Source organism: Heterodontus francisci, chromosome 36 (assembly GCF_036365525.1).
Source record: "Heterodontus francisci isolate sHetFra1 chromosome 36, sHetFra1.hap1, whole genome shotgun sequence".
Lineage (NCBI taxonomy): Eukaryota > Metazoa > Chordata > Chondrichthyes > Heterodontiformes > Heterodontidae > Heterodontus > Heterodontus francisci.
Window position 1 is genome coordinate 33811126 of NC_090406.1, and position 21910 is coordinate 33833035.

Sequence of the window (21910 nt, forward strand, 5' to 3'; positions counted from 1 at the left end):
TGAGCGTCACTGAGCAGGTTGTTGCTAAGCAAGTGCCGCTTGATGGCACTGTTGATGACACCTTCCATCATTTTACTGATGATTGAGAGTAGGCTAATGGGACGGTAGTTGGCCGGGTTGGATTTGTCCTGCTTTTTGTGTACAGGACATACCTGGGCGATTTTCCAGATTGCAGGGTAGATGCCAGTGTTGTAGCTGTACTGGAACAGTTTGGCTAGCAGCGTGGCAAGTTCTGGAGCACAGGTCTTCAGTACTATTGCCGGAATATTGTCAGGGCCCGTAGCTTTTGCAGTATCCAGTGCCTTCAGTCGTTTCTTGATATCACGCGGAGTGAATCGAATTGGCTGAAGTCTGGCATCTGTGATGCTGGGGACTTCAGGAGGAGGCCGAGATGGATCATCAACTCGGCACTTCTGGCCGAAGATTGTTGCAAATGCTTCAGCCTTATCTTTCGCACTGATGTGCTGGGCTCCCCCATCATTGAGGATGGGGATATTTATGGAGCCACCTCCTCCAGTTAGTTGTTTAATTGTCCACCATCATACTCGGCTGGATGTGGCAGGACTGCAGAGCTTAGATCTGATCCGTTGGTTATGGGATCGCTTAGTTCTGTCTATCGCATGCTGCTTACGCAGTTTGGCATGCAAGTAGTGCTGGGTTGTAGCTTCACCAGGTTGACACCTCATTTTGAGGTATGTCTGGTGCTGCTCCTGGCATGCCCTCCTGCACTCTTCTTGGCTTGATGGTAATGCTAGAGTGGGGGATATGCCGGGCCATGAGGTTACAGATTGTGGTTGAGTACAATTCTGCTGCTGCTGATGGTCCACAGCGCCTCATGGATGCCCAGTTTTGCATTGCTAGATCTGTTCGAAATCTATCCCATTCAGCACGGTGATAGTGCCACACAACACGATGGACGGTATCCTCAATGTGAAGGCGGGACTTTGTCTCCACAAGGACTGTGCGGTGGTCACTCCTACCAATACTGTCATGGACAGAAGCATCTGCGGCAGGCAGATTGGTGAGGACAAGGTCAAGTATGTTTTTCCCTCATGTTGGTTCCCCCACCACCTGCCGCAGACCCAGTCTAGCAGCTATGTCCTTCAGCACTCGGCCAGCTCAGTTAGTATTGGTGCTACCGAGCCACTCTTGGTGATGGACATTGAAGTCCCCCACCCAGAGTACATTTTGTGCCCTTGCCACCCTCAGTACTTCCTCCAAGTGGTGTGCAACATGGATGAGTACTGATTCATCAGCTGAGGGAGGGCGGTAGATGGTAATCAGTAGGAGGTTACCTTGCCCATGTTTGACCTGATGCCATGAGATTTCATGGGGTCTGGGGTCGATGTTGAAGACTCCCAGGGCAACTCCCTCCCTACTGTATACCACTGTGCCACCACCTCGGCTGGGTCTGTCCTGCCGGTGGGACAGGACATACCCGGGGATGGTGATGGCAGCATCTGGGACATTGTCTGTAAAGTATGATTCCATGAGTATGACTATGTCAGGCTGTTGCTTGACGAGTCTGTGGGACAGCTCTCCCAACTGTGACACAAGCCCCCAGATGTTAGTAAGGAGGACTTTGCAGGGTCGACAGGGCTGGGTTTGCCGTTGTCATTTCAGGTGCCTAGGTCGATGCCGGGTGGTCCGTCCGGTTTCATTCCTTTTTATTGACTTTGTAGCGGTCCGGTACAACTGAGTGGCTTGCTAGGCCATTTCAGAGAGCATGTAAGAGTTAACCACATTGCTGTGGGTCTGGATTCACATGTAGGCCAGACCAGGTAACGACAGCAGATTTCCTTCCTAAAGGACATTAGTGAACCAGATGTGTTTTTACAACAATTGACAATGGTTTCATGGCCATCATTAGACTAGTTTTAATTCCAGATTTATTAATTAAATTCAAATTCCACCTTCTGCTGTGGTGGGATTCGAACCCATGTCCCCAGAGAAATACCCTGGGTTTCTGGGTTACTAGTCCAGTGATAATACCACTATGCCACCGCCTACCCTTAAGCAAGAAAAATCCAGGAGTCATTTCCAAAAGGAATTCCCAAAATTGTTTACTGATCCAGGGAAACTGAAGATCAAATATAGTATTACTTTGCAAAAAGATGCATTGTCTGGAGTGTCATGCAGGCCCCCACCTGCCAAGAATGAGGCATATTGGTTTTGTCATGAACATTGATTTTTAATTGTTGCTGGAGCGAGGAAATAACTTGTTGAACAGATCAGTTGTGGCTGGAAAAAACACTTGCATACTAACAGACATTGAAGGTGAGGAAGCACATTCAGCCTGCTGAGGATACAACCCACAAAGGTTCCGAAGAAGGGTCACTGACCTGAAACGTTAACTCTGCTTCTCTTTCCACAGATGCTGCCAGACCTGCTGAGTGGTTTCAGCATTTCTTGTTTTTATTACAATCCACAAGGGCTAGGACTGGTTAGACGAGCTGGTCACATGACTAATTGGCTGTTCCAGGGTTTTCCTTTGAACTGGCCTCAGAGAATTTGAACTCAGAAAGACTGTCTGTTCCTGGGCTGAGAAGATCTCTTCTGTCTGCTCCCATCTCTTTCTCACAAGTCTCTGAAGACACATGAACCCAAAGAGATAAAAGTCTCCTACAGCGAACAAGGTTTAAGAAAAATACTGGGCCCCAATGAAAAGCAAGATCTACCTACAATCAAGGACTCTTATAGTGAGCTCGAAGAACCATAACAAAAACTCTTGAGATATTGCCTCAAACTTTTCCACTTTATTTTTCTTCTGCTCTAGTCTGTCACTATCTGCATATGTGTATCGTGTATGCATGCTAGCGTGGGCGTGTCATGCATCCGTTGGCGTTAACCAAATTAGAGTTTAAGTTTAATAAATTTCAACCTTTTCTTTAAACCTAAGAAAGCCTCTTTGTACCGGTTTCTTTGCCTTATAATTGGAAAGTGGTGAACATGGATTCACCAAGGGGGAGCTGAAAACACGGTGTGTTTAAAATTAAATCCTGCTGCAGTAAGACCAGGTGAAGGCTGAGAGGGACCCCTAGACACCTTCCTCACCGGGTCGTAACAGAAATTTGGATGATAGCGTCCAGGATTTTAGCCACAGACAAACGAGAGAAATTGGAAACAGGAAGCCAAATTGTTCCCAATCAAAAAAAAGAGCAAGATTTCAATACAGGTTTTCTTGTGGTTGTGTATGATTGAATACTAATATGTCTGCAACTGAAGGGAGTAGCTCCCCAAACCAGGGTGAAATAACTTGGGATAAGTTAAAAATACTGTCTATGGAGGAGCTGAGAAAAATGGCTGTGCAGTGTGGGATCACTGTACGTGACAAGGCTAGGAAGTCTGAACTCCCAAGGTGAGTGGCCAATAATTTTTCCCATGAATTTAAAGAAGCAGAAACAGGGTTAGAAGTAGACCCCGACAGGGTACTGTTAGCAAAGATACAATTGGAACAAAGGAAACTTGAATTTGAGGAAAGGGAAAGAGAGAGAGAGAGAGAGAGAGAAAAAGAGAGAAAAAGAGAGGGAGAAAGAGCCTTCCAGAAGGGACGTGAGGAGAGAGAAAGACAGGAGAAGGAACAGGAGAGAGAAGAGAGATAGAGAGAAAGAACATTCTGGAAAGAATGCGAAGAAAGAGAGCTGAAGGGGCTTGAGTTAATTAGGGGGGCGACAGAGTAACCCAGCGAAAGCATGGTGCATCTGGAGTATGACCTAGTTTCAGGACCAGTGACCTTAGGGATTTCCCCTAGTTTGCCTGTGGACGGGGTTGACCTGCTCCTAGGTAATGATCTGGCAGAGGTGAAGGTGGTAACACCCCCAGTGAAAGAAAGACCGCAAGAGGTCAGAGAGACAGGGCAGTGGCAGGAGATGGACCCTTGCAGTTTCCCTGAATGTGTAGTGGATCAGGCCATGATCAAACCAGCTCCCCCAGAGGGTACTGCATTGGCACTGCAGGCAGATGACCAGGTCTGTCTGTCTGTCTGAGACTTTCTTTGGAAAGTTAGGAGACCCAGGGAGTGAATTAAATGGATTTTCCCTAGCTGAGACTCAGCGAGCTGACCCAGTATTGCGAGAGTTAGCACAAGCTGTCCAATCTGAAAGTGAAGCAGAGGGAGTCCCTGATGGCTACTGTTTAAAGAATGAAGTACTGATGAGGAAATGGAGTTCTCCTCACAGACCTGAGACCAAGGAGTGGACAGTGGGTCACCAGTTAGTGGTGCCACAGAAGTACCGGAGAGAAATAGTAAGAATGGCCCTGTGACTACAATGGCTGTACAAGCCTACGAAGTTAATAAATTAAACCAAACTAATCGGCCAGAATGGCTGCTTGCTGGGCTCTCTGGACCCACTGCTCCTCTACATGGGTCTTTATGGAGAGTGCGAGAGAGTGTTTAAATTCCTCTAACAGAATTACTTCTCTGAGATTCTCGTAGCTGAGCTGTTCTTTAAGAGCCCTCAGCCACTAGCCAAAAGCCAGCTGCTTGCGTCTTTCAAACTCCAGAGAGACCAAAGCCGGTATAAAACAGCAGTTTGACTGGCCAAAACTCCACAAGGATGTGGTGGAGTATTGCAGGAATTGCCACATGTGCCAGGTTGAGGGGAAACCCCAACCTACAGTGAAACCTGCACCTCTAAGTCCTGTACTGGTGTTAGGAGGACCCTCCAGCAGAGGGCTCGTGAATATTAAGGGACCCCCACCGAGAACAAAAAGGGACAGGTGGGCACAAGGCTGGTAAAAGATTAGACAGGGAAGGGGGAAAAATGACCAAGAGGGCAGGTTGAAGGAAGTCCGGGAGGAATCCTGGATGAAATCCCCTACTGTCCGGTCAGCCAACCCTGAAAATGTGAAAGGTTAGACCCCACATCCTCCTACGTAATACAGACACTAGAATCATCCCACCAGAGTTGCTAACAGCATTTACAGGAACCTGCAGAGACAAAGAAAGGGGGCAGAGTAACCGTGAGGGTGATGCCTCAGCTAATTGAAGTGACACAGGGGAGTGCAGTAGAGTCTGCACAAATTCCTGCAGGCAGGAGTGTCTCAGAGGACAAAGGGAAGATTAGCAAAGGATCCTCCCCCACAGTCAGAACCAAGGAGAACCACCCTGAAGTCAAAAGCCTTTGCATGACTCAGCAAAGCACATAAAGAGTGTTCAGGAAAGACCCGCCCACTACTGACTCTCCTGGGAAAAAAAATTCCAAATCAGGGCTAATTAAACCTAACCATCTCAAAGACCCTGGGCAGCCAAAGAAATGGGCAAACTGAGGAAAAACTTCCCCAAAGAACCACATGTTTACTGGGATGCCAAAAAGGGGACAATTAAAACAGTACTGGCACCAAAAAAAGACAGGCTATAATAAGTTTTAGGATTTATGAATGAATGGGAATGAATGAGAGAAATGCACGTTTTTTTTCTGTGTCTTATATTTTCTCTCAACCCTTTCAATGAATTGCACTTTTTTCAAATTGCATTTCAATCCACTGGGTGTGGAGGTGTCATGCAGGCCCCCACTTGCCAAGAAAGAGCCACGTTGGTTTTGTCATGAATATTGATTTTTAGCTGTTTCTGGAGCGAGGAAATGACTTGTTAAACAGATCAGCCGTGGCTGTAAAAAAAATTTACATATTAACAGACATCGAAGGTGAGGAAGCGTATTCAGGGCCTGCTAAGGAGGATACAATCCACAAGGGCCAGGAATGGTTAGACCAGCAGGTCACATGACTAACCAGCTATTCTAGGGTTTTCCTTTGAACTGGCCAGAGTTTGAACTCAGAAAGACTGTTTGCTCCTGTCTGCTCCCATCTCTTTCTCACAAACCTCTGAATCCACTGAAGACACATGAACCCCAAGAGAGAAAAATATCCTACAGTGAACAAAGTTTAAGAAGAATACTGAGTTCCAACGAAAAGCAAGATCTACCGACAATCAAAGACTCTACAGTGAGCTCGAAGAACTGTAACAAAAACTCTTCAGATATTGCCTCAAACTTTTCCACTTGATTTTTCTTCTCTTTTCTGTCTCTATTTGCATGTATGTATCGTGTATGCATGCTCGCTTGGGCGTGTCATATATCTGTAGGCGTCAATCGAATTAGAATTTAAGTTGAATAAATTTCAACCTTCTTTTCTTTAAACCTAAGACTGGTTTCTTTGCCTTATAATTGGAAAGTGGTGAACTAGGATTCACCAAGGAGCAGCTAAGAACACGGTGTGTTGAAAATTAAACCCTGTTACGGTGAGACCAGGTGAAGGCTGACAGGGATCCCTAGACACCTTCCTCACCGGGTCGTAACAGGAGCTATGGGTGACCATCCTACTCAACAGGCTGTTAACTTTTTATGAATGAAATTGAGTCATATTCTCAGGTTACTGCATCACAATGGCCAGTGAGTTCAAATAAGCTCCAACAAATTCGTTAGGCGCAGAGGTACCAGTGGTACGAGGGGGTAAGATTTGTGAAGCCTCTTGACAGATTGAATCTATGAAGTCAGAGACTTGGGGAGAGATGGGATAGTATGTAAATAAAAAGTGAATGTAAATATATATATTTGGATAAAGACTTGGGGGGATGTAGTATAAGGGTCTGAGAGGATTAATGTTGAGAGAGTGTAAAGAATGCCTCCTACCAAAATGATGCAAGAGATCACGTGTGAGAGAGATCTGAAGAGAGATGCAGCATGGCTTCAGAGGAACTGGCGTGGAGCTGTACATAGTTGTAATGCAATAAAGATTAATGTTCTAATTACTCCTGACTAAGGAATCTCTCAAAGCTAGACTAACTAAGGTGGCAGCGTACCAAACAAACATACATCAAGGGACAGTGAGCATTTGGGGTCAGGGACAGTGAGACTGGGGTCCAGAACAGTGGGGGAAGTGAGCCCCAGGACCAAAGTACAGCTGCAAATTAAAAGCAAAGATTATTTAAAATAATAAACTTTCGTGCACGAACAGAGTGGGGTGCAGGCTCGGAGCGCGAGCCAGTGTCACTTGTTCCACAAATCATGGAGCTCTGATGAAAGCTGGAGGTGACTGCTGAAGCATGGGCGGCACAGTGGTGCAGTGGTTAGCACTGCAGCCTCACAGCTCCAGCGACCTGGGTTCAATTCTGGGTACTGCCTGTGCGGAGTTTGCAAGTTCTCCCTGTGACCGCGTGGATTTTCGCCGAGTGCTCCGGTTTCCTCTCACAGCCAAAGACTTGCAGGTTGATAGGTAAATTGGCCATTATAAATTGCCCCTAGTGTAGGTAGGTGGGCAGGGAATATAGGGAAGGTGGGGATGTGGTAGGAATGTAGGATTAGTATAAATGGGTGGCACAGACTTGATGGGCCGAAGAGCCTGTTTCAGTGCTGTATCTCTAAATAAATAAATAATAAATAAACAAAAAGCACATGTCAGTCTTTGGGTAATCACCCGAGATCACAGATGGTCAATGAGAAACAGAGACCAACTTACACAGCTGGTGAGATAATGCAGTACTAGACCGAGTATTCAATCATGCCCCACTCCATCCCGCTTCTCCCAGCCCACCCTAACCACAGCCTCTGAAAAATGGGTCCAACACTGAAAGGGAAGTTTACAATGAATGGAAATATCCAGCTTAACCTAGGCCGGGACTAAAGTGCTTTCTAGACTCGGGCTTCAGTCTTGTCCTCTGTTCATCCTGCCTGTGTTTAATATGGTACCACAGCCCATTCACACATCTGATATTCATTTGTTAATTGGATAAATTGCAAACAATAATAGATCATATCAGCAGCCAAGTGAGTCTCAGTCAGATTTAAAGAGATTGGATTACCTTGGAGGCAACTCACTACAATTGAATAGCTTATTAAAGACAGTGGTTAACAGACTTGCACTGAAACTAAAATGGTTTAAAATTAAAACAATACAACACCTCTGATCTGCATAACTCAACAACTTGCATTTATATAGTGCCTTTAATGTAGCAATACGTTCCCTTCCTAACAGCACTGTTGGTGTTACGACACCCCAAGGACTGCAGCAGTTCAAGAAGGCAGCTCACCACCTTCTCAAGGACAATTCGGAATGGGCAATAAATGCTGGCCTGGCCAGCGCCGCCCACATCCCATGAACAAAAAGAAAAAGGAGCTTAACAAGAGCGTTATCAATAAAAACATATTTGACACAGAGCTACAAAAGGAGAGAACGGGACAAACGACCAAAGGCTTGGTTAAGGAGATAGGTTTTAAAAAGAGGCCCAAAAGGAGGAAGAGGCAGAGAGGTGGAAAGGTTTTGGGAGAGATTTCCTTGTATCCCAGTGAGAGACAGTGTCTGGGGAACTGTTCCCCAGTGAGAGACAGTGTCTGGGGAACTGTTCCCCAGTGAGAGACAGTGTCTGGGGAACTGTTCCCCAGTGAGAGACAGTGTCTGGGGAACTGTTCCCCAGTGAGAGACAGTGTCTGGGGAACTGTTCCCCAGTGAGAGACAGTGTCTGGGAACTGTTCTCCAGTGAGAGACAGTGTCTGGGGAACTGTTCCCCAGTGAGAGACAGTGTCTGGGGAACTGTTCCCCAGTGAGAGTCAGTGTCTGTGGAACTGTTCCCCAGTGAGAGTCAGTGTCTGTGGAACTGTTCCCCAGTGAGAGTCAGTGTCTGTGGAACTGTTCCCCAGTAGGATACAGTGTCTGTTGAACTGTTCCCCAGTAGGAGACAGTGTCTGTTGAACTGTTCCCCAGTAGGAGACAGTGTCTGTTGAACTGTTCCCCAGTAGGAGACAGTGTCTGTTGAACTGTTCCCCAGTAGGAGACAGTGTCTGGGGAACTGTTCCCCAGTGAGAGTCAGTGTCTGTGGAACTGTTCCCCAGTGAGAGACAGTGTCTGTTGAACTGTTCCCCAGTAGGAGACAGTGTCTGGGGAACTGTTCCCCAGTGAGAGTCAGTGTCTGTGGAACTGTTCCCCAGTGAGAGACAGTGTCTGGGGAACTGTTCCCCAGTGAGAGACAGTGTCTGTGGAACTGTTCCCCAGTGAGAGACAGTGTCTGGGGAACTGTTCCCCAGTGAGAGACAGTGTCTGGGGAACTGTTCCCCAGTGAGAGACAGTGTCTGGGGAACTGTTCCCCAGTGAGAGACAGTGTCTGGGGAACTGTTCCCCAGTGAGAGACAGTGTCTGGGGAACTGTTCCCCAGTGAGAGACAGTGTCTGGGGAACTGTTCCCCAGTGAGAGACAGTGTCTGGGGAACTGTTCCCCAGTGAGAGACAGTGTCTGGGGAACTGTTCCCCAGTGAGAGACAGTGTCTGGGGAACTGTTCCCCAGTGAGAGACAGTGTCTGGGGAACTGTTCCCCAGTGAGATACAGTGTCTGGGGAACTGTTCCCCAGTGAGAGACAGTGTCTGGGGAACTGTTCCCCAGTGAGAGACAGTGTCTGGGGAACTGTTCCCCAGTGAGAGACAGTGTCTGGGGAACTGTTCCCCAGTGAGAGTCAGTGTCTGGGGAACTGTTCCCCAGTGAGAGTCAGTGTCTGGGGAACTGTTCCCCAGTGAGAGTCAGTGTCTGGGGAACTGTTCCCCAGTGAGAGTCAGTGTCTGGGGAACTGTTCCCCAGTGAGAGTCAGTGTCTGGGGAACTGTTCCCCAGTGAGAGTCAGTGTCTGGGGAACTGTTCCCCAGTGAGAGTCAGTGTCTGGGGAACTGTTCCCCAGTGAGAGTCAGTGTCTGGGGAACTGTTCCCCAGTGAGAGTCAGTGTCTGGGGAACTGTTCCCCAGTGAGAGTCAGTGTCTGGGGAACTGTTCCCCAGTGAGAGTCAGTGTCTGGGGAACTGTTCCCCAGTGAGAGTCAGTGTCTGGGGAACTGTTCCCCAGTGAGAGTCAGTGTCTGTGGAATCGTTCCCAGTGAGAGTCAGTGTCTGGGGAACTGTTCCCCAGTGAGAGTCAGTGTCTGTGGAACTGTTCCCCAGTGAGAGTCAGTGTCTGTGGAATCGTTCCCAGTGAGAGTCAGTGTCTGGGGAACTGTTCCCCAGTGAGAGTCAGTGTCTGTGGAATCGTTCCCAGTGAGAGTCAGTGTCTGGGGAACTGTTCCCCAGTGAGAGTCAGTGTCTGTGGAATCGTTCCCAGTGAGAGTCAGTGTCTTGTGGAATCGTTCCCAGTGAGAGTCAGTGTCTGGGGAACTGTTCCCCAGTGAGAGTCAGTGTCTGTGGAATCGTTCCCAGTGAGAGTCAGTGTCTGGGGAACTGTTCCCCAGTGAGAGTCAGTGTCTTGTGGAATCGTTCCCAGTGAGAGTCAGTGTCTGGGGAACTGTTCCCCAGTGAGAGTCAGTGTCTGTGGAATCGTTCCCAGTGAGAGTCAGTGTCTGGGGAACTGTTCCCCAGTGAGAGTCAGTGTCTTGTGGAATCGTTCCCCAGTGAGAGTCAGTGTCTGTGGAATCGTTCCCAGTGAGAGTCAGTGTCTGGGGAACTGTTCCCCAGTGAGAGTCAGTGTCTGTGGAATCGTTCCCAGTGAGAGTCAGTGTCTGTGGAATCGTTCCCAGTGAGAGTCAGTGTCTGGGGAACTGTTCCCCAGTGAGAGTCAGTGTCTGGGGAACTGTTCCCCAGTGAGAGACAGTGTCTTGTGGAATCGTTCCCAGTGAGAGTCAGCGTCTGTGGAGCTGTACTGCAATGTCAGCACCCATGGATGGTACCATAGAGTTAGTGCGTCTTGTGCTGGAGTGAAACCGGACTAATTTGAAGTTTAGATGCGTCATCCCCTCCTGTACAATGTCCACCAGTGCTCGTGAAGGCTCTCTACTGCAAACATTGATCTGAATTTCCACTGTTAGAGGTTTCTGTCCTGTTCTGCACTTTTACAACTGTTTTTTGTAAATCTCTTAGTTAGTGAAGTTTTTCTGTTCCCACTGCAATCAGCTCTTTATACTGTTGGCATATAATGTAGGGATTTCTTGCAGACTGCATTTGTGATGTTCTGTTACAGATTTATATGGGGTAGTGAGGCAGAATCAATGTAATAGCAGATGATTTCCTCTTTATTTTTCAACTATTGGGGATTATACCATGTGAGAATCTTTGAAAACAGGCCAATAGGAGGATTATCATCAAGAGGCACAAGACATCAAAACCTTTTTATCAGCAGTTCTTTTCTCTCTCCATTCCTGAAGGTGCTGGCACTCAATGGGTTGCAATTCCACAGCCTACAGTACCTCATCCATTTTTCATATGCCAACCTGGTCAGTGTGTTGCCATGCTATTCAACTGTGAAGGGCATTGCAGTCAATCTCAATCCATCTGCATACATTTTCCAGCAACGATCACAGAAGGTGCTCAAGTGAGGGCAGACAGGCCGATTCCTTCCCTTCAACTCTAGCCCAGGAAGTCCAATATAAAACCCGCCTCACTGCCATGCTCTGTGCAGAATGACGATGCACTCAAGACATTGCTGCATTGTTTGGTTCAGTTTCACACTGTATGTTTTGTTTAGTTCCACTTAGTGTTGAGTTGGCAGAGGCTGTCAGTGCAGAGGAAGAGGCACATGTGTGATCAGTGTCACCTCCAACCTGCAATCGGTGTCACCCCCAGACACTGACTCTCACTGGGGAACAATTCCAGACACTTACACTCATTGGGATACGGTCACTCTCACTGTGCGATCGGTGTCACCCCGCCCCCCCCCCCCCACCAAGCGTGCGATCGGTGTCATCCCCACAATGCAGCCACTGTCAGGCCCACATTCCAGGGTCTCAATTTCCAGACTCCTTTAAAAATCACAACAGTTAAATTGAAAATTCATTACAATTCCCCTTCCCCCACCTTCTCTTCTGCAGATACTGATTTGCAGTTGGGTGTAAACCCCAAAGGTGCCAGCCACCTTCTGATGCCTCACTCCTGTCACAGCCCAGACAGTCATCTTTACACTTTAACTGTGAGGTTCATCACACCTGGGGACCAGTTGCCATGTGGACGACCCCCATAGGGAGAGAAAATAAGTGACAGGTCCAATAGCCGTAAGTCAGTGGAGCCGAGTTGGGTTAGCTTAGTCTTCTAACAGCTCCCCTTTAACTTCTTGTAGTGGAAGGCCGATATCCCCGAGACCAAAGTCCAATTTAATCTACATCCCACAGCCATGAATACAGGCTCAGGGGAAGATGCAGCAGGCAGTTTGCAAAGGTGATGAGGCAAACAACGAGAGTTGTCAACACCAGTTGGGCAAACACCTGGAGATTTCATCACATGATGTCCTGTCTAGAACCACACTCCCTGTCAAACAGATGTTTTTTTTAAATAAAAGCAAAATACTGCAGATGCTGGAAATCTGAAATAAAAACAAGAAATGCTGGAACCACACAGCAGGTCTGGCAGCATCTGTGGAAAAAGAGAAGCAGAGTTAACGTTTCGGGTGAGTGACCCTTCTTCGGAACTGACAAATATTAAAAATGTCACAGGCTATAAGCAAGTGAGGTGGGGGTGGGGCAAGAGAAAACAAAGGAGAAGGTGTAGATTGGACAAGGCCACATAGCTGACCAAAAGGTCATGGAGCAAAGGCAAACAATATGTTAATGGTGTGTTGAAAGACAAAGCATTAGTACAGAAAAGGTGTTAACGGACTGAATATTAAACAGCAGCAAGTGCAAACATGAAAAAAAAAACAGTGGGTAAGCAAACTGAACAAACTAAGATGAAATGAAATAAATGCAAAAAAAAGGTTGTAAAAAATGTAAAAAAGAAAAAAAGAAAAAAGAAAAAAGAACTAAAAATGAAAGTAATATGGGGGGCCGTCATGCTCTGAAATTATTGAACTCAATGTTCAGTCCGGCAGGCTGTAGCGTGCCTAATCGGTAGATGAGATGCTGTCCCCTGAGCTTGCGTTGATGTTCCCTGGAACACTGCAGCAATCCCAGGACAGAGATGTGAGCTTGAGAGCAGGGGGGAGTGTTGAAATGGCAACTACCCGGAAGCTCCTTTCTTATATTTTTATAACTAATAAATGAAAAAAACCACAATTTTTTTTAACGCCCCTATGATCTTTCTCCAGGGTTGCTTGCCACAATGTCGTGGAGATTCAACTTTAATTCCTGGCGACTCCAGGCCAATCCTGGAGAAATATCAACCCTATAAACAGCTCAGAGGGCCATATCACGAGTACTACTGGGCTAGAGGCACAAGATGCTCCCTCTGCAGTGTTCCCCAATCAAGTTACAATATCTCAGTAAAAAAGTTTTAATTTATTGCAAACACAGGGATGCACATCAACATTTAATAAAATACTGAGAAGGCACATACGCAGCAAATGTCCATCCAGGTACAAATCTGCTCCACTGCTCAGTAGGTACCACAGAGAAGAGCCTTCCACACAAGTAAAAAAATAAAATAAAGACTTGCATTTATATAGCAGCTTTAAAACCACTTGTTGTCCCAAAGCACTTTCCAGCCAATTTCAATAATTTTGAAGAGCAGAGATTGTTGTAATTTAGAAAACATAAAGCATGGAATGAGAGAAGGCCATTCAGTTCAACAGAGCTGCTCGCCTTGAAGACCATGTATAATCCATCCTATCATTTGGTCTACCTCATCCATTTCATCTCCGTAAGGAATGTTCTGTATAAAAAATTCCTTATCCCCTGTTTATTGTGACGGGTTGGTGTGATATGAATTGTGACAGGTCGGAGTGATAATTATAACATCTTTGCTGTAGATTCCCCCAAACAGTAACAGCAAGTTCTAATCTCATAGATGAGTAAATGCAACATGCAGAGGCCAGCTCTATTGAGATGGGAACTGACATTGTAAATATGAATGGGTGTGTTAAACATGGCTGGGAACAATTGGACTGTGAAAAGTGGAGTCCTGCAGGAAACTGAAGGGGTTTCCTTTTATCCCTTTTATTACGACCGAGGCCGGACTGTTTATTCTAGTCCCACTACTGGAAAAGCTACTACTTTCGCTCCAGCCAAAACATTCCCCAGGAGTGGGTCAACTCTGTCTACTGACAAACTATGGACAACTCCTACCGTTGCTGTTCCAGACATTAGGTCACACTCTAGGCGCACCCGATACTAAGGTACAGGTATATACTCCCCGCCAATACCATTCACTAAAACTTTAGCATATGGTGTGCTCTCTGGTGGAAATGTTATGCCTTTCCCCAGCAAGAGAGTTTGGGTTGCTCCTGTATCCTTAAGTATAACTATAGATTTACCTTCCTTTTTTGAGGGATAATGAGTTACTTTTCTTTTCAACAAGAATTCCCTATAACTCTCAGGTATCTTATTCACAACCCCTGCACTCAGTGGTTTTTGTATTTAGCCTTACAGATGCAGTCAGAGCTACAGCCTGATCTGTCGTAATCTTGCTTAGGGCCCCTTTCTCTGCATTGGCTTTTGTGTATCCAATAAGTCCCATGGGTTTATCCCCACAATTCCAGCAATCTGCACAAAGATGCCCCACTTTGTGACAATGGTAACACTTAGGCTTGCGGACCTCACTTCCACACTCAACTTTCTCTCTGGCCTGAGGAGGGGATCCCAGGGCGTTCCCAGCTGTCCCTTCTTGTCCCTGGCTACTTGCCTTCATTTCACCCTCTCACCTTCTATCCTTCTTGGGTTTGTGGGGGTGATCGACTAAGGGATTGGGCTGATACATAAGCTCATAATCATCAGTAATTTCCACTGTCTGTCTGGCCGTTGAAACCTTCTGGTCCTCTGCATGGGTTCTTACTAATGGAGGGAGTGAATTTTAAAATTCTTCCATGAGAATTAGTCAACAAAGATTCTCATGTGTAGCCATATCCAATGATCAAAATTAACTTGCTTTACCATCTCAAATTCTATATAAGTCTGCCCAGACCATCTCTGGAGGATCCGAAATTTCAGTCGGTAAGCTTCAGGCACTAACTCATCATATGCAGCGAGAATATCCTTTTTTTGCCATTTCATAATCTTCAGAAGCCTCCTCAAAAAGCATGGCATAAACTTCATGAGTTCTGCCCATTAACCTGCTTTGCATAAGCAATGTCTAGCTTTCCTTTGGCCACTTCATCTGTTTGGCTATCTTTTCAAAAGAAATCACCAGAACTTTCACTGGTGTCTAGACCACCCTTTTGTCTTAGTTCCACCTTTTTAACTTTGAATTCCCTTTCTCCTTTTTCTCTTTGAAATGCTCTCCCTTTTGCCCTTTCCTCTCTATCAAGTTCAAGTTTTTCATTGTCAATTCTCTTTCCTGTGCAAGCTTAAGCTTTTTTTTAATTTCCATTGCTTGTTCTTTGTCAAGTTCAAGCTGCTTCATCTGTAACTGAATTTTAGCTAATTCGACTGCATTACCCTCTGGTTTGCTTTCTTCCTCCAATTGTAAATGCGGTGCTTTCTTAGCTTCTGATTTTAACTCTAACACCAACAGTTCTGCCAAATCCTATAGTTTAACCTTGGTTAAGTTCCTCAAACCACTCAGGGATACATCGTCCTTCACCAGAAAGGTCACAGCAACTGTTAAAGAAATTCCGGTGGTGTAGACTTTATTACACTAGAAACCTGGTTCTTTGTAATTTTTCCTTTTCCAATTATTATTCCCCATTTACAATTGTACATTGTTGGCATTAGATTTATTCCGGAGGGAGAGCCCCCAATTATATATGTTCTGACCAACGTGGGAGGGATGCACTGTTTAATCTAGTCCTACTTGTCCACAGGTCACAACATATATTTTAAATTTTCCCACTTACTGATAGTCAATTATACACTCTATTTTTCCCAGAATAGAACACATTGACCAGGTTTCTTTAATGAACAACAAAATTATCAGTTTATTATAAAACAAGTCTTAACTAGTAATGAAGTATAAACACACAGATTTAAATTTTAAAGTCCCCTTTTTACCAAAGAGAGAGAGAGACACACACACACAGGGTTAACCAGAAAAATAAAAGGGATTTTCGTTCAGAGCTCTGTTACAGACAAAAAAACACTTGGGCTGATTTACTTACTCATTCCTAAAGAAAACAGATGAGGTATATCGAGGTGAATTTTACAGATACCTCCAACGTCAGGCGTTGTGGCAGGAGGGGTCAGAAAATGCCTCCAGGAAAGGCCCACCATGGACCTCGACGCCAGGAAAGCCCGGCCCCATATTGCCGGTGGCGGTGAGGCCTTGTGGCGGCCACCCCTGCCAGTTGGTGGCAGGATCAAAATTTAAATAAGTAAATTTATTAATAGTAATGAATTAAGTACTTACCTGCTCCCGCCATCGGTCCTGGTGCACTATTTGTGCTGGTGACTGGCACTCCTGCACCTTCAGATCCCTGTTCGGGGATCTGAGGTGGAACACTGGTGGGGTGGGGGAAGCAGGTAAGTTTTCAGGGTTGGGGAGGAAGCGGGGTCAAATGTATCTGATCGGTCTAGGGGGTGATGGGAAAGGGTAAAGTTAAAATTTTATGAACTTTGGTGGGGGTGGGGGGGGGGAAGGTTGGAAGCACAAGGTATGTTTTTTTGGGGGGGAAGTGAGGGAAAGTAATGAATCTCTTGGTCATTGCGGGGGGGGGGGGGGAGGTTGGTGGGAGAGGGTCAGGATAACTTTAATTTTTTAAAGTCATTTGTCTTTAAACATTTAAATTAAATGGAAGGATTGGAAACCCTTTAAAAATGGCGCCTGCCCCCACCATATCATCGGGGTTGTGGGGGAGGTGGGGGCAGTGCGCCCCAGCCATTTAAATGAGCTGCCGTGTTTAATATTGCGGCAGTTCCGCGACGAGCGGTCTGCGTGGGCAGACTGCCATAGTTTACGTCTACCGCCAATCTTGGCAGCGGTCATGTAAAATTCAGCCCATTGTGTTCCAAAATGACCATACAGTCTAACTTCCGAGTACACGTAGACGGGTCGCTGAGATCTTTTAGAACAGTTCTTTTCAGGTGGTGTTGAGAACCAATTTAGCAGGCTTTTCATCTAAGACAGGAGATGAGATGAATTGACACAGTGGACTTCTCAGGGTCTTTTGGAGATGCTGGAAAGCAAGCTGGGTTGTGGTCTTTTCTCCTTCCTTCACTTCTTCAGCAGCAGGCTAACTTTATCAGCCACTCACTCCAGAAGGTAAAACACATTGACACTACATCCAAAAGGCTCCAAGTTATTTTGCCCTCTCAGGTGTGCTCTGCTGCTCCCAGGCATGTCCTATCAGGGCGCCTGACTGACTTCTCTGCCCACATCTTCCCCTATTACCAGGGTTTCTGTTCTATTTTTAACTTGAGTCATGTGACAACCAGTATACGTTGTTGCTAAACTAGTTCTTTCAGTGCCCCCTTGAAAAAAAAACTGGTCCAACATTTATTCAGTTTAACTATGAATTCCTTAAAAATATTTTAACAAAATACTTTATATATAATTAGTAATTCTTCACGCAGTGCTGCTATTTACTTCAATCATAAAATCCTGCAAATGATCCATCCCAGTACATTAGTTCAATAGGAGGTATTGAGGCTACTTGAACCTGATCACGAGTTGCTTTTCAAACGGTCTTTGCTTCAAACATAATCTGATTTCCGTCCTTCTTTTTCCAGTTTGTCCTTGAGTTTTTTAAAGGTAGGACGCTTCCCAGGATCGTGCTCCCAGCAGGATCTCATCATGTTGTACACTGAGGTGGGACATTTATCCGGACATTCCATCCGATACCCCTTCTCCACTCTGTCTGCCATGTCCGTCAGTGACTGCGAGGAAACAGAGGAGTGATAAACAGCGGCATTTCAGCAGCAGCTTTGAACCCAGTTTTGTATCCGGGAAACTAGAACCGTAAAACAGGCTTTAAAGTCAGGATTAGCACCAAGAGTTAGAAGCTCATGGGATACAATGAGCAATGAAGTCAACTGAGAACATAAGAATATTTTGGGACAGGAAAAGGCCACTCAGCCTAAAATGTCTGCCGAGTCAAATTAAGACTAAGGGTCCTGGGCACCAAGATCGTTCAGACACCCACTGCAAACCCACCCAATCCCTGAACTATTAAAGAACAAATGTGTTGTAAAATGCCAGAATAAATAGGCCCGTAGAATATTTATACACAGCATTAATAATAAAGCAAATCACAGTGCAATGTACTGTGCTTAAGTTAAACGGCTTAATTTTTACATAGAATTACTTAGAATACACAGCCACTCCATATGAGTAATATAAAAGCAAAATACTGCGGATGCTGGAAATCTGAAACAAAAACAAGAAATGCTGGATTCACTCAGCAGGTCTGGCAGCATCTGTGGAAAGAGAAGCAGAGTTAACGTTTCGGGTCAGTGACCCTTCTTCGGAACTGACAAATATTAGAAAAGTCACAGATTATAAACAAGTGAGGTGGGGGTTGGGCAAGAGATAACAAAGGAGAAGGTGCAGATTGGACCAGGCCACATAGCTGACCAAAAGGTCACGGAGAAAAGGCAAACAATATGTTAATGGTGTTTTGAAAGACAAAGCATTAGTACAGAATAGGTGTGAATATACTGAATATAGAACATCAGCAAGTGCAAACCTGAAGAAAAACAACCTGAAAAAAACAGTGGGTAAGCAAACTGAACAAACTAAGATGAAATGAAATAAATGCAAAAAATGTAAAAAGGAATGCAAAAAAAAGGAAGAAAAAATAACTAAAAATGACTAAAAATGAAAGTAAAGTGGGGGGCTGTCATGCTCTGAAATTATTGAACTCAATGTTCAGTCCGGCAGGCTGTAGTGTGCCTAATCGGTAGATGAGATGCTGTTCCTCGAGCTTGCGTTGATGTTCACTGGAACACTGCAGCAATCCCAGGACAGAGATGTGAGCATGAGAGCAGGGGGGAGTGTTGAAATGGCAAGCAACCGGAAGCTCAGGGTCCTGCTTGCGGACTGAGCGGAGATGTTCCGCAAAGCGGTCCATATGAGCATGTATGCTTCACTCAAGCTTCCTTCCATCCTTCCTTATCTAGCACTACAAGCATAACCCTCTATTCCCTTTTCCCTCATGCTTATCGAGCTTTCCCTTTAATGCATCTATAATCTTCGCCTCAACTACTCCCTGTGGTAGCAAGTTCCACATTCTCACCACTCTCTGGGTGAAGAAGTTTCTTCTGAATTCCCTATTTGATTTCTTGGTGACTATCTTATACTAATGGCCTCTAGTTTTGTTCTTCCCCACAAGTGGAAACATTCTCTCTGTGTCTACTCTATCAAAACCTTTCATAATTGTAGGTCACCCTTCAGCCTTCTCTTTTCAAGAGAAAAGAGATGCAGCCTGTTCATCGATTCCTGACAGGTAGAACCTCACATGTACAGAATCCGTGTAAATCTTTTTTGCACCCTCTCAGTGCCTCTACATCCTTTTTATACGATGGCGATCAGAATTGCACACAGTGGGCTGGGTTTTATGAGTCTGCCGTCGCTCCTGGCGGAGAGCTCAAAAAATGGCGGCCTTCACACGCGTGCCGCACTCCAAGGTGCCACTGCAATCTCCCGTGCGGCAGCTCATTTAAATAGCTGGTGCAGCCCGCCCTCCCAATTACCTGGAGGGGGCAGGCTGTCCGACGCCAACAATGGCGTCAGCTGCCTGTGCACAGGAGCCATTTTTAAAAGGCAGCCAGCCCTGCCGGCACAATTCAATTTTTGAAGATGCACCCCCCAAAATTTTTCAAATAAATTTCTAACGTCCCTTTCCCACCCCCCAATAACAATTACATTAACTGTTTGTCTCCCCCTCCCCCAAAACACTTCCCTTTTAAAGCTGACCTTCCCCACCACACCCCCCCACACGGCACAAAGTTTAAAGTTCACCCCTTCCCATCATCTCCTACACCCATTACATTTATTTGACCCCATTCCCACATTGGCACTGAAAATCTTAACTCCTTCCCCCTCCCCATCAGCATTATGCCGGATGTCCCCAGATGGAGAATTGAAGGCGTGGGAGTGCTGGGCGCCCGTGCTGAGGATCGCAGCAGGCCTGGAAGATTAAAAGTAAGTTTATTTAAGTTTATTCATCCCATTCAGTTAAACATTGGAATTCAGCTCCCATCACCCAGAAGCAGGGGGGCCACCGCAGAGCCTCGCCTCCTCCACCGCGGCTGGGAGGATCGGGCCGAACCCTCCTGGTGTCGATTTCTGTGGCGGTCCTCTACTGGAACAATCTTCCGGCACTTCCACCCTGCCACAGAGCCCGAAGTCATGGGCTTGGTAAAAATCCAGCCCAGTATTCCACATGTGGTCGAATCAAAGTTTAGAAGGACTTCTCTACTATTCAGTTCTATTCCTCTCGAAGGGAACCCTAGTGCTTGGTTTGCTTCTGTATGGCCTTGTTGATTGTGCTGCTACTTTTAACGATTTGTGTATTTGTACTCCCAGATCCTTTTTCCTCCTCTACCCCATTTAGATTCTCATTTCTGAAGTAATATATGACCTCCTTACTTTTCTTACTTAGAGGGAATACCTCACACTTAGCTATGTTGAAATTCATTTGTCAAACACACAATAAAAACGCCATCTGACTGGAAATTCTGTAATATCCACACTATTATATCACAGCAATGATCCATTAATTCATTCTAATTAAAGATACAAAATACCGAACCAGTGAATATTTCAATTGCAGAATGTTCTCAGTAACAATGATCAGCGATATACCTGCCATGTGCACGATATCCTGACGATGATTTATTTTGCCCGCTATCAGATACTTCAACTCCTGTAATTTAACAGGGAAATATTTTTTGGAGGGAGCAGCCAATCAGAATGTCCCTGGTTATGCATTAATATACACCGCACATCAGCTTGAGAGCAGCCAATCAGAATGCCTTCATTTTAAAGTGCACAAGAAATAAATGTCTTGGTGCAGCAGTCAGTGGGGACAGCCTCCTGAAAGCTTGTTCATTCCAGCGTGACCACATCTGCGTAATGTGTTAACCTCTAGTTGCAAGTCTGGAAGGAGTTGTTCCAATTTAGTAAGCAATTAAGTGTCACATGAGGATAAAGAGAGGGGGGATAATGGAGGATTACGGGCAGGAAGTTTTATTTCCACGGCAACAGTGCTGCCAAGGACATCTTGAGACGAAGGCAGGCAGTGAAGGAGCCAGTGAAGATCGAGCATGTTCAGCGCAGGTTTTTTTAACCCTCTAAGGGCTTAAAGGTCATCTGCAACATTGTCATTTCAACAGAGTACGTGGTCTGAGATAGGGGTGTGAGGGAGCTCAGTGTAAATTTTTTTTTTGGTTAAATAGTTTTTGGCTGCTTGATTTTTCTGGTAGAGGTGGAAAGGCGTAAATGATTAGAAATCCAGAATGAAAAGAGAAATCGCTGGAAATGCACAGCAGGTCTGTCAGCATCTGAAAGAAAAAAGCCAGCTCAGAGTTGCAGTTGGAGACTCTACATCAAAGGGGTGCACTTGAGATGTGAACCTCTCTTCGATTATTTCAATCCCATATAGTTTTGGTAGGTGAGGAGTTCAAGAAGGAATGCAGTTCTGTTTAAAAAAAAAACACAACTTATAGACCTCCCCTAAATCCAGTGAAATCTAATGGACAGGATGGTTCAGTTTTATAAAGATCTGCTTTACAGCTTCTATGCACTCAGAGTGAAACTCCCCCAAAAGATGGGGACTGAATGGGCAGCCCAGAAATTTCTACAATGTGAACTGACCCCTAGCCCTGATTTTAACCTGACTCACCTGGGAGGAATGGGGAAGGATCAGATTGAGTGCCTGGTTTACATTCCACCCCCTCTTCCACTACACTGATGTCAATGCAGCATTAAAATGAGATGGACAGGAAAATGAATAAATAAAGACAGAAAATGCTGGAAATACTCAGCAGGTCTGGCAGCATCTGTGGAGAGAGAAACAGAGTTAATGTTTCAGGCCTGTGACCCTTCATCAGAACATCAGAAGTTAACTCTGTTTCACTCTCTGCTGATGCTGCCAGGCCTGCTGAGTATTTCCAGCATTTTCTGTTTTTATTTCAGATTTCCAGCATCCACA

At 45.6% G+C, this 21910-nt stretch overlaps 1 protein-coding gene across 7 annotated transcripts in view; it reads right to left on the minus strand.

Annotated features, from left to right (window-relative positions):
* Positions 1-13147: 13147 nt before the first annotated feature.
* matk (megakaryocyte-associated tyrosine kinase) overlaps positions 13148-21910 on the minus strand; it is a 94588-nt gene continuing 85825 nt past the window's right edge. For all 7 annotated transcript variants that reach the window (XM_068016498.1, XM_068016502.1, XM_068016504.1 and 4 more), the window contains one exon: positions 13148-17633. In XM_068016498.1, coding sequence (XP_067872599.1) covers positions 17451-17633 — 183 coding nt within the window. In that variant the 3' untranslated portion in view covers positions 13148-17450. The remainder of the gene's footprint in view (positions 17634-21910) is intronic.